This window comes from Stomoxys calcitrans, chromosome 3, assembly GCF_963082655.1.
Source record: "Stomoxys calcitrans chromosome 3, idStoCalc2.1, whole genome shotgun sequence".
Taxonomy (NCBI): domain Eukaryota; kingdom Metazoa; phylum Arthropoda; class Insecta; order Diptera; family Muscidae; genus Stomoxys; species Stomoxys calcitrans.
The window spans coordinates 12,197,269-12,210,421 of NC_081554.1; the positions used below are offsets into that span (position 1 = coordinate 12,197,269).

Consider the following 13,153-nt stretch of genomic DNA (forward strand, 5'->3'; position numbering starts at 1 on the left):
ACTTTAAAACACCTGGTATCATTCCATAGCAGCGATGTCCAAAATGAAAATGTGACTTTTTAAATGTATTTAATTCTCTCAATATGTAAAAAATTATTTTTTGGACTGACTAATTGGTATTTTGCAAAATAAACATAAAGTAAGAAAACTTAAATACTTTTTTATGCCTTCCAAACGTTTAATCGATAAAAATAATTATTTTTAAAATAAAAACAAAAAACGATCCGCATGTTCATTCGTTGCTGTCTCAACAATGACTGAAACAAAAAGAATAAGAATAGGTGTGACTTGCCATCAACGCTACCGTAAGTGGCTGGACATCGCTGTTTGATAGGCACCTAAACCTAGTGGCGTACACTGAATTTCATGTATATTTGGATCGCCTAAATTTAGATAAAATTCAGCTGTTTTACGCGCGAATTTAATGTAAATTTAGGCAATCATTAAAGCATAAGTGATAAGGTAAAATCAATCAATGTTTAGATTTAGCTGTCATATAAAAAGACCTCCAGATTAAACTTCTTTTCCGATTTAGCTGAAATGTGCGAACATCTATTACGATTTTCAATACCCATGCCAAGTATGGTCTAAATCAGTCTAACCTGAAATATAAAGATTCCATAAACCGATCCTCATATTTGGTTTCTTCAACACCTGGGTGGCTCAATTCCTTTCCGATTTGGTTGAAACTTTTTCGCAGACTTCTAATAAACCAACATCCAAGTTAAATAAGATTCAAATCGGTCTATAACCTGACAGGTCTCCCAGAAACTCATCTGTAGTTTGGACATCTTTAACCGCTTGAGGAAGCAACACTTGAATTATCACACAATTGCAATCTATAATAGAGGGGATATAAGATTCGGCCCGGCCGCGCTGATTTGGTATTTATAAAGAATCCACTGTTTATATTAAAACTGGTCTATGGGGTATTACATTGGCATTTTTACAAGCAGCAATACAATATACACAGATTTCGATGTTAATATGCACGCATGGAAGTGCACGCTGCTTTGTGCTGACTGCATTATTATTATTTCATTATTACTACCTATGCCCATTAAAATACATTTTATGTGAAATTGGAGATTTTCACATTTCCCCACATTTGGCGATCAGTCTCAGAATTCGAATGCTAGCAAAAAAATGCAAAGTATTGCGTTCAAATTGCGGTAAGAAAGGTAAGCTACAATACAATGAATGACATTTATCGTTGATTTGATGATTGATTTTTTTGTTTGCTTGATTGGTTACTTGGTCTACATTCAGATAATGTCGTGTAGTGTAATGGCCCAGTAGCTGTTTTTTTTTCTTACAATAAAGTTATTGTCGTTTTTTTGTTTAACAAAAAAATATTACTCTGGTTGAGTAGAGTTATTCACTTTGGAATAAGATCACAAACAATAAAATTAAAGTACAAATGAAAGACAATAACTATACTCATGTGCATACAAACATACATCAATTCATCCATAGCATGGTGTTGGTATGTATGGATGAGTATGCATGCATTCATACAATTATTGCTTTTGAGAATGACACGACCGACGATGACGTTCATCATCATCAACATCATCCTTATTCTCATTGTATTGTGTCTTGTGTCGTCTATTCTCAATTTTTGGTTTTGTTTTGTTTTTGACTTGTTTGCTTTTTGTTTTATTTTTTGGTATTTTTATTGCTATATATTTATTCTTATTCGTCTCGCGTTCTACTACAGAGAGAGAGAGCGAGCGAGAGTGTGAGAGAAAGAGTAGTAAAGCGCGCGCCAAAGTACATTTGTTTGGTTGTTTGTTGATGACACACTACAGCAGCAGCAGCAGCAATCGTCGTCACTCGACAAGTCAATGTTTAGCGTATCTATGTGTGTTTGGTTTTTTGAGTGCTTATGTAGTGGTGTCAGTGTTTAGTGCAAGTTTTGTTCTCTGCGTTGTGTTGCTGCTGCTGCTTGTGTCTAATTTTCTCGTTGATACCAATTGGATGGATATTTTTGTGGTTCGTTTTCATTTTGTATTTTTCTAATTTACACTTTGTGCTTCTGCTCTGCTCTCTTTATTCGAAATGAATTATGACAAATACACATACATTTTTAATGCACTGATTAAATAGAATACAGAATAATTTCGTTTTTTCGTTCGTTCGTTTGTTCATTCGTGCTTCTTCTTTGCCTTTTACGTTTCACATAGTCATTTTTAGCAAAAATGAATTAATTTTTCCATTTAGCAAAAAATAAAAAAAGCAAAACGAAAAAGAAAAGATGAAGTGTCGAGATATACGAAATTCTTTGACAGCTGTTAGCTTCTTTTTCTATAGAATCGGAAATGGGAATCATCATTTTAGGTGTATGTATAGAGAGAGGGGGGTTAGGAGCAGTGTAAGATTGGTGGGGAAAAAGGTGTTATAACATTTGAATTATGAATACGTCATATGACAAATAAATCAATGTGTAAATATTTAAAAGCCATGAATACCCCTTATATCCAATAATCTCCCCAATACTGTAGGAAGGTAGTTTGGCAAATTTTTTGTTATTTTATTCAGCGTATGTTGTTCTTGTTGCTGCTGCCTCGTCAACTGCTGGTGTGACGGCGGAGTACTCTGTATTATTTTTTCGAAGAAAATATACAATTTTTTTTTAAATACTGTTCTTTCTTTTTTGTTGTATCACTCACAGTAAAAAGTACTATACAATAACAAAAAAAGCAAAATATACACTGCGCGCTCTATACTGTCAGCGCGGAGGTGAGGCGCGATTTAAGGTGCGTAGACTAAATTCAACTACTAAAGTCAATGAGAAGAATTTTTTACAAATCGCGCGGCGGCGGGCACAATTTGAACAATGTTGTCGACGAGACGTAGCCGAATACACAGAGACGAACAACACGAAGAGGCAGCAGCAGGCAGACTCACACAATGAATTTTATGATGGTATGTGCGGCAGCAGGCACGACGTATGTATATTTGATTGTGTATTTAGCTTAGCTGTGCTTTGCTTGACTGTTGGCTATCCATAGTGATGGAATTTCTAAAGTTTTCCACAATAATGGTACGTAAAGTTAATAATCTAAGAAGCTTTAAATAGAGTGAGTATGCAAGATAGTGAATAAAAAAAAAAGTTAGGGAAAAATATCGCGATTTTTTGAAAATCTTTTAATATTTTTTTGTAAAACTTTTTTTTACATTTTCGGGTTAAACATTTTTCTAAAAAGTCGGGCGTTTTTTGGATTTTTTTTCTCATTTTCTTCTTGTAATGGAAAAATTGCAATTTTTTCTGTTTTTTTTTATAAAAATTCTTCCCAAAATAAGGCTAAAATTTTTAGAAAGCCTCCCATTCCAATATTGGGGATGTACATTATAATTTTTTTGTCATATTCGTCTCCTACAAGAACTTTTCTTCAATTTGACTACAATATACTAGGCGGCATTTTGCTTGGTTACGGCAAAATAGGGTCCAATTTTGGAAGACGCCCTCCTACACGCAGGAGTCTAATTTTTTAGTTATTTTTTGCATATTCATGTTCTGTAAGTAATTTACTTTAATTTGAGTGCCATATTGCTTACATTCCGTACAATTTCATTTTGCCCGTTTGGGCCCAAAACATAACTTCATAGTGGTTTTTCTGTGGCCATTTTAAGGGGTTGTGCAAAAAATTCGATTTTTTTGCTATTTTCCCCGTAAAAACTTGGAAAAACACGACACGATGCTAGTCACAACTCGCGTAACATTCACGAGAAAATCACTATAATTAAAAAAAAAAAACCTAAAACAAAATTTTTGGCATTCTCTCAAATCATACAGTATTTTAACGTACGAATCTGTTCACAGATGCATAAAAATGAAAAGGTCAAATAGCTGCAGAGCTGATACATTGTATGTATTAATTTTCGTACCTTCAAATGCTGTATAATTTGACACGCGTCAAAAGTTTATTATTCACTTCATAGAAAAATATTTGTTTACCCGTGGCTCGTGAGTCGTAATTTTCTGGTGCGCCGTGTCTCGTTTGTCGTGAGTTTCATGTAATTTTCTCGTGCGTGAGTAAAATTTTCGTCTCGTTAGAGTGCGTGAACGTTAGTCGACAGAAAAAAGTCGTGAGTGAAGTTTACGTGAGTAAAATTTTTTTCTCTGGAGCGTGAGTGGAAAATCACTCTACTTTCGACAAATGCTAAAAGCTTAAATTATAATGAAATTCATATGGGCAGAAGCTAGTGATGCGTCGTCTAGAGACTCAGAAGACGCTTCACTAGCTGCTACTAAAGACCTTTCTAAAAAATACACTTCGCTAAAGTCTGGTGAACACCCCTACCACTTCATCAACCAAAGGAAGAGCATATTGCAAGACATGGTCCGACAAACTCTGTTTGAGTGGATCATTTATTTGGACTAAAATTGTGCGCCAGCGAAAAAAGACGAAGGAACTTAGAAGGTTCTAAGACAGCAGCAGTTGAGGAAAAATCTTAAAATTAACCGTCTTTACCGCAAGTATCCAGCGAATGAGGTGTGCCAGATCTCACTTAACTGTGCATGGCTGCGTAATGAAAAGATCAAACGAATATTATGAGGATGTCTGACAAGAACAGAGACGATGATGGCCATCCAATTGTTGTGGAAGAACTAGGCCCTGACAACGTGTGTCTGTATTTTTGAAAAAGTAGCCATTATATTTATCTTCCTTCATTTTTCTTTGGGGACGGGTAGATTTATTACCATTTCCCCTGGGGAAATGTACTTCTATTATCCTTTCCCTTGGGGAAGTGTACCTTCATTACCATTTCCTTTGGGGAAGGGTACTTTTATTACCCTTTTCCCTTGGGTAAGCTTACTTTCATTACCTCTTCCTTTGGGGAAGGGTACTGAGTCTGTAATGAATGGCCCTTTAGAGAAGGGCAATGAAAGTATTGCCCTTTCCCTTAGGGAAGGGTAGATTCACTACCTTTTCCTTTAGAGAAGGGTACCTTCATTACCCTTTCCCTTGGGTAAGGGTAATTTTATTGCTCTTTCCCTTGAGGAAGAGTACTTTTTACCCTTTACTTTAAGGATGGGTACTTTTATAACCTTTCCCCTGAGGAAGGGTACATTTATTATCTTTCCCTTGAGGAAGGGAACCTATATTATATTTTACCTATAGGAAGGGCTATTTTATAAATCTTTTCCTCGGGGAAGGGTAAATTCATTATCCTTCTTTCCCGTGGGGTAGGGTACCTTCATTACCCATTTTCTTTGGGAAGGGAACTTTTATTACCCTTTCTCTTGGGGAAGGGTACTTTAATTCCGCTTTCCTTTGGGGAAGGTTTACGCTTTAGGAAGCGCCCCTTTACAATCGCTTCGCTTGGGAAGGGTACTTTACCAGTTTACTGATATTTTTTACGTTTTTATTCTTTTTTAGTCCCATTGCAAAAATAAGGAAGCCGGATCTGAAAACACGGAGACGAATACACGTTCTATGTCTTGCAGAGCTGAAAATTATGTGAAAACTGTGGAGGTCATTGATATAATGGTCAAGGTAGACACGAAAGCCCAGAACAACTCTCTTAAGCCTGCAGAGCAACAAACAGAAGCAAACTTTTACTGGGTGTGATTGGTCTAAGGATAGATGGCAGAAAGCTTTCATTAAGATGGTAGTCACAAGGGCAACACAGCATCAAAACTGAGTTAAGATTTGAAAAAGGTTCAGAAAAAATCCCGGTTGATATTCTGGTGCTCCATGAAGACACATTTATTCGAGAACTCTAGGCTCCAGAAAATTCTACACACCTACTAAAATTAGGTTAAAGTCAGAGAACTAGAGCTGGCAACTTTTGATTTTCGTTCCATTCGATATTTTTCTTCTTAGCTGTCGATACTATTGATACTATCTATTAAATTTGTTAATCTTTAGAATCAATTCGACTGGGACGAGCTTTGAATACCGACTACATACCTGGATACCAGTAAAACAACCAATCGCCCATACTAAGACCATCACCCAGAAAATGTTCCACAGCGTTATTAGCTCAGTTTACATGAAAATAAATTTTATGAAAGTAAATCTGTCAATAGCTACAGTTTTAGGGATTTAAGAAGTGAAGCCGCGCGTTGGGGTCATTCGAGCTCTACATTTCAGTGCGATTGGCTAATAATTGGGGTTTTTGGGGGTTAAGAAGTCAAATTCTGTGTTAAGATGCCATACAGAATTTCAGAGGGCAACAATCATGGATTCTAGATGCAAAAGTCAAACATACAAAATTGCGTTATATTACAGCCCAACGTAGGCCACCGTAGCTCAGAGTTTAGCATGTCCGCCTATGTCGCTGAACGCCTGGGTTCGAATCCTGACGAATCGGACTCGACTACAAAACGGAAGCCCCTTATCAAGCACTCATTTATATGTCAGAAAATTGCCATGTTCCTTAATGGAATGTTTATGGTCAAATTTGCATTACAGCCCAGTAAATTTTTTTTAAATTTTATTTCTAAAGCTACAATAAAAGTCATGATTTTAGCATAGGCCGCTCGACCATTTCGGTGAATTATACGCTACTTTTTTTCAACATTTTTCTAAAAAACGTAGAATATAATTCAGTGAAAACGCTGAAGAAAAAAGCATTTTCGTGCGACAACCCTAAGTTGCATGAAGTTCATGAAATTTAATGTAGCTTTGGAGATAAAAGTTTAAATAATTTCTGGGAGACTCGACCTATCGACTGCTTTTTTCTACTCTGCCATTGCAGAGTATTCTTTATATATTATTCTTTATGTAAAAAAGATGGCCGAAAAGCTCGGACACCTACGTAAAACATCAACTATTGATGACCGTCGATTAAATGATATAGCAAAGGGAACCCTACTGTGCCAAATACACAATATGCAGGCCTGTTCCGGTTTTCGAATTTTCATAACGCAAAAAAAATTGTTTTGCCTATATTTTCAAAGTTTATTTATTTTATGATTTGAAATAACTTGAGATTCCCATAACTATATAGAGGTTTGATAACGGAATGCATTCAAACACCGGCGTTGTAAATTCAATAGTTTTGCGTTTTCGAAAGCTGGAACTGGCCTGATAGTTCACAATTTACAAAAAAGGCAGTCAAACATGTTAGGGTAAAAGTATTGATTCGTTGGAGCTTTTTCCACAACGGTATATGTTCAATAATGAAATATAAGACATCATTAATATGTTACAACTTTAGAGCAAGTAATGTTACATTATGCGGACTATTGTATAATGTTACTATGCGGACTATTGTATTATGTTACATTATGCTTGTGAACGATATAATGACCTGAAACATACTATTGTAGTAATTTGGCAAGAGGTGAAAGGGGTTTAAGTTGAGCTCTGATCTGTACAGTCTTCTATCGTCAATCACACTGAACATTTATAGGGAGACATTGACATTACAGGGAACCGAATGTCAAATACGGAAGAGCTATGGAACGCAGTATGTAATGTCAGGCACAAAATCCTTTTAAAGCTATCCCAGGATAACCCTGTAATCAGATTTTAAGACTCTATGCATGCTAGATGTTATTAATCCAGGCACAGAAATAATTTAAGTTTTTAACATTTTTTGTTTTCCTTCGTAAAAAACCCATTTTACAATATTTCAAGCGCAACTTTATATAGACAGGTTCCTTCTTTAAAAATTTTATTATGTTAGGTATATTAAACTTTTCAAAGCTAGCTGACTAATACCCATTTTTCTTGTGTCATCCCACTTTGTGACTTAATGTCGTGCACCCGATCCTATATTAGATTAGTGGCATTTTTTTCGCCATTAGATTTCTTTTATTTTCGCACGACATTAAACTTTTTTTGATTGAATATCATCATAAAAGTGCATTACAGAAATAAATTTTGTACCAAAAAACGTACCATTTCACATCTATGCCCTAACTGGCTGGCTGTCTCTGCTCAAGAATTGTTATTGGTGTATTAGTGTAAAGGCGACAAACGGCTAGAGAGTATGGGTATGCCCGAGAGGGGGTAATGTTGAAAATGTTAGTTCTGTACTTTGTCGTATTGTTGTTTCATTTCAAACTCAGTATGTGTGTGGCTTTGTTTTTTTTTTCTTTTTGGCTTTTTTGCTTCTGCTGTTTCTTATTGGGAAAGGCAAAGCAACCACAGGCAACGAAGCATACACAGCAGCATACAATCACACAAAGATGCAAGGCTTGTTGTTGTATTCACACTATGTCGTCGTCACTGTCGTTGTGTATGTAGTTCGCTGGTTTGTTGCGCTTATTTGACATTTTTAGCATGATTTATTGAATGTTTAGTAGTTTTTGGGGGTAAAGAATACATTTTTGTATGTTGTTATATTTTTTTTTATTTTGTTTACAAAACTTAGCATATTGGCAAAAAATTATAAAAAACACAAAGGAGAAATAAGAAAAAAATGCTAACAAACAAAGAGAAGAACAAGTTACGACAAGACAGTTTAGTTGGTGATTATTTAAAGCTTAATCGTTGGCTTTCGATTCGTTGCTGATGATGAACGGTGGTGTTCTTACCAAACATGTTGCCATATGGCAAAGGAAATATTTAAAACGGGAAAAAGATATTTATCCCACTGAGTATGGAGATATATTGTACTTTTGGTGGTCCCCAAAAATGATATTAAATTTAAAAACATCTTTACGACAGATTTTAGTTTTAAGAATCAAAATGTTATCGCTGCCAAACAATAGTAAAGCAAAAAGAATGATAACATGATTGTATTTTTATTATATACCTACCGACACAGGTAGATAATACAGCCAGTTACTGAATTTGTAAAAATTTTGGGTAATTAACCCAACCCAACATGGTTTGGTTAAAATTTGGTATGCGACCAGAAGGTCCGAAATGCCTGCATGGAGTAGCAAAGCGTTAGGCGAAGGATAGGTATTGGGAGAAAAAAGAGAGCAAAACCGTCTACTCCTGGGAAAGAAGAGATATGTTAAGTAGTCAGAATGAGGTCGCGAAATTCTACCAAAGGATGAAACAGGCACCTCCTCATGCAGAGTCAAACAAGGTAATCTGATAGCAGATACAGATAGTGTACTTAGGATATGAACAAATGTATTCCAGCAGCTATTATCCGATACCGCAGAAGCAGACACTGATGATGATGAAGAGAATTTAACGGTATGCGTAGCCCTCCTGAAGAACAACAAGGTGGCAGGAGCCGATTGTTTGCTTATTTAACTATGAAATACTGAAAAGGACACGCTGAAAACGCGTATGCATATGCTCGTCTGCGCATATGACTACAAGAACACATACCCCAACCTCAACAATTTGTGCCGAATACAGGGGAAAAAGTCCCCTCCTTCTCCGTACCGTTTGAGAGAAAACGATTTTTAGACGGGGTAACAGCTTATCGTATGATCTATTTAATATCCTGCTGTAGAATATTATACGAGATGTAGGTGGGAATGGGTATGACAGACGATTCACAAAACAAAACATGCTACCCGAATTTGCCGACAACATCGTATTCATGGTTAGGTAATCGAAAGCATTTGCAGCCTTCGAAACCAGAAACATCCTGTAACAATCTCGGAGTAAAGGCTGGTGACTTTTTCTAGATAACATATTTTAAAGCAAAAAAACAATTTAATAAAATTGTTATTTTATCATCGTTAATTTCGTATTGTTTCAAAAAAGTTATAGCGGTAAAAAGGGTTTTCATAAGTTTGGCTATAAGTTTTGCGCTATAATTTAGAAAAAGTCTGCTTTTTTTGTCTACCCCGGAACGTCATATTGCAAACGAACGACAGCGGCTTTGGAATAAAATGAAGAATAGCTTGACTAAAAGATCATTCTTTTGATTAAAGAGGCAGTGTGAAAGATACAGATACTGACCTCGGCACGGGATGACTATGAGCGTCTTCTCCGATTTGTGTGGTGTTCATCGTCATTACGAGTAGCTTAGCTACCGGGCGCGACGAGAACAATCAGCAATATCATTGAATGACTATGATTCTCCTCCGCCTTTCAATAACCAATGGCCATCACGTTCCCGCGGTGATCGGTCGTATAGACCGGAAAGAACTTGCTCGCCTATAAGCCTTGTAGCCACATACCGGAGCTATTCGGTCTCTCACTGCCCGTGTGATGCTCATAGTTATCCCGTGCCGGGGTTAAAATTGTAAAGGGACATTATCGCATCATGTCCTCTAACTGTATTATATAACGATCATCGGAAGGGCCCAACTGTTTTTCAAAATTTCGGTTTGCATGAATATTAAATTTTTTTGGGGGGCTCGGGCTGGGAGACGCTCAAGCCAACCAAAAATTTAAATTGTGCGGAATATGGGCAATATGGTCATCAAATTAAAGAGAGTTCTGCGTCGAACAAGAATATGGAAAAAAGTGTTGAAAGGTTTAATCCAGAAATCAACAGGAAAGAAAAATGTTATCCAAAATAGATCATACAATCCAGAGGGGCCTCTTTTTTATTACATATCCCTGTTTTATATAAATTTTCTCAAATTTGAGTGCCACATAGCGCTTTTTTACCCTTATTTCAATGCAGGGACTCCATATTTGCTCACCTGGTGTCATTTCAAATTATTTTATTTCTTCAAATTTTCTCGTACTATTTTCTTACTTTGGTGTGTCACAAACAATTTTCCCCTAAGTGTATCTGTGACTGATGCAAAATTTCATTTAATATTATTGTAGTAGACGCACTATGCTTGTTTTTTGAAGTTTGGATGTTTTGATATAATTTTTCTTTTTAGAGGTCATTTTGTAGGGTATGTTAAAATTGTATCCTGTCTTGCAATGTAATCTTATAGAAATCTAAGTACCTATTAACATTTACTCGCAAAGAATATTAATTCAACAAATATATTAACCCGCCAAAACTATGCTTTCTCCATTTGGAGATTAAAGTGGCAACACTGTATCGCGTTAGTTACAAAATATCTGATATTTTGTACTTTGGCTTAATTGAACTTCACAATACATATTTGAATATTATCATCAATCAATTTGACTTCAATCTTTGGGTATGTGCACACGTATTCTCTTTACACACACAAGCACACAGCCATCCAGCCCATTGTTTTCTCCATACATTTTGTCATTTAATCCATCACACTCTTCTTTCTATATGGCATCATTAATGTAGTTAGTAGAAAGCCCCTCCCCGACCCGCTTCAGAAATAAAGTATTAGGCTTACGAAGCAACGACCACAAAAAAGAGGGAAAACGGCCCGACACAAAAAAAGAAATGCAAAAATAAAATCAACGCATGCTCAAACACAACCTAAAAAATTACGCGCACTTTTTACAAACATATGTTAGCAATGAAAGTTACAACAGCAGTAGCAGTTCAAGATACTTTAATTGATTTCGTTTGGTTTTATTCAGGCAAACAAACGACATATCATCGTTTGATTTGTTTAAGAGAGTGATTAGTAAATAACACACACATACTTGCACTTTTGGCTCCTCTTTGGTTGTTGATGGGCGAGCAATGGCTTTTTTAACAGTTGGAATGTGGATTGAATGTACTTTGCGGTGGTGATCTATCTGTTTAATTCATTTTCTATTTCACTTTGCTTCTTAATTCCAATTAGAATGCAAACACAAACACACTTACACCATACTCTTAAGCACAACTGAAGTGTAAAGCAAAGACGAAAAAACCACTCCTTACTCCACACACAATCAATTGATGTATTAGTATTTGTTGTTGCTTGCTTGCTGTTTCTTATTTTCTTTTATTCATTCCCATTTTACAAACAAACGCACACACACTTAAAGCATTAATCGGGCATAAAGCAAAAAAAAAAACAAAAAGTATATATATAAATTACCCGACCGCGCAACCCGAACGCCAACGACTGTTTCACGTAATAATTGTCATCTTATCGAAACTCCTTTTTTTCTTTCTCAATTTAATAAATATAACAACAAATATTCACACTTCATAATTAATTCCAAAGAAGTGGGTGGTGGTAGAGGAAATGCCTCAAAGTTTTCCTCCTTCGTTTCTTATAAGAATATTTGTTGACCCGCAATTTTCCAATCTGCTTAGAATTTGGTCTGCTTTCGTTTCAGTACAGGATTTTTTATTTAACACAGACTAAGTTCCACTTGAGTTTTATCACTTTGTTTGTTTTATATGTTTTTTTTTATTACAAATTAACAAATTTTAATTTTTTTTAATATTTTTGGAGGATTAATGATTTTGTTTAAAAAAGTTTCTGTTTCGCTGAGAAAGAATGAAGGAATGCCGTGTGTCGTTCTCAACAGAAAAGGAGAATGAAGGAATGCCGCCTAACCGAAAAATAGAATGGGAAAGGCGAATGCAGAGGCAAGGAATACAGAGATACCACAGAATTCTCTTTGTCGCGGCGTTTATGGGGAAATTTTCAAGATGGCGCTGGAAACCTAAAAATTTCCCTCCAATAACGAAAAAGGCGAAAATCGTTATTGGAATTTGAAAAAGTTTTCAACTTGTTGAAGCTTTTACTCAATTTGGAAGTTAATGATGGCCGTTTTAGATGAGTTTTCGGAAATTGAAAATTGAATTTGAAAACTGGCAAAGAGTAAATAAGAAAGGTGTTGTAAGCAAAGTTAAACAAACTTTGTTTTAAACATAAAACATATCAATTGTATTAATGAATGCATCATATTAAATACATTGTGTGAATGTTGTTAAAATATAAATGAAAGAAATTTGAAAAATGTCACGACGTTGCATTTTTAATTGTAAAAACTGCAAGCACCTCCATAAATTCCCGGAGGAAATGTGTGAAAAAATAATATGATGTCAAAATTTTAATATTGACCCAAAAAGAGTCTTAAGCAGTCTCGTAATTTGCCGGAAGACTTCGACAAAAAGAAACTGTTGTCCAATGCAATTCCAAGTAAGTTTTCGCCTTTACAAGAAGTGTACCAAATTCAATTCAATATAAATTTTTTCATAATTCAGTCGTATTATATATGGATTTAATTTCGTGTGTGGAGAACATTTATGCAATTTTATATGCACAACAACTCCGATCAATGAAACTCCTTTAAAATAATTACTAGCAATTATTTAAACGGGGTTTTACATTGCTCATTAAATCCGGATTTAAGGCTTTCGTCAGCTGATTTTATAAAGGGAAAACAGATGATCGAGCCATATTTAATTTTTTTACTGAATATCGATTGATATTTTTCCG

At 35.5% G+C, this 13,153-nt stretch overlaps 2 protein-coding genes across 9 annotated transcripts in view; one reads left to right on the forward strand and one right to left on the reverse strand.

Moving 5' to 3' along the window:
- LOC106084494 (zinc finger protein 84) overlaps positions 1 to 12,245 on the reverse strand; it is a 62,799-nt gene extending 50,554 nt beyond the window's left edge. For 2 of the 8 annotated variants that reach the window (XM_013248209.2, XM_013248204.2), the window contains exons 1-2: positions 2,673 to 3,022; positions 2,472 to 2,598 (exon numbers count right to left, since the gene is read on the reverse strand). The gene's annotated coding sequence lies outside the window, so the exon portion shown is untranslated. Of the gene's footprint in view, positions 1 to 2,471; positions 3,023 to 11,414 lie in introns of those variants that run through there. The other 6 variants (XM_013248211.2, XM_013248206.2, XM_013248212.2 and 3 more) reach the window with 5 other exon arrangements.
- Positions 1,765 to 6,029, forward strand: LOC106084498 (uncharacterized). The gene is made up of 2 exons (XM_059365982.1): positions 1,765 to 1,995; positions 5,388 to 6,029. Exons 1-2 carry the CDS (start codon positions 1,798 to 1,800, stop codon positions 5,577 to 5,579), a joined length of 390 nt encoding a protein of 129 aa, XP_059221965.1. The 5' UTR covers positions 1,765 to 1,797; the 3' UTR covers positions 5,580 to 6,029.
- Positions 12,246 to 13,153: the final 908 nt, after the last annotated feature.

Excerpts from the sequence above, each read along its gene's own strand:
- LOC106084498 (XM_059365982.1), top strand. The coding sequence starts at position 1,798 with ATGACACACTACAGCAGCAGCAGCAGCAATCGTCGTCACTCGACAAGT. Across the intron at positions 1,996-5,387 it reads ATTGGATGGATATTTTTGTG|TCCCATTGCAAAAATAAGGA; the intron begins GTTCGTTTTCAT and ends ATTCTTTTTTAG.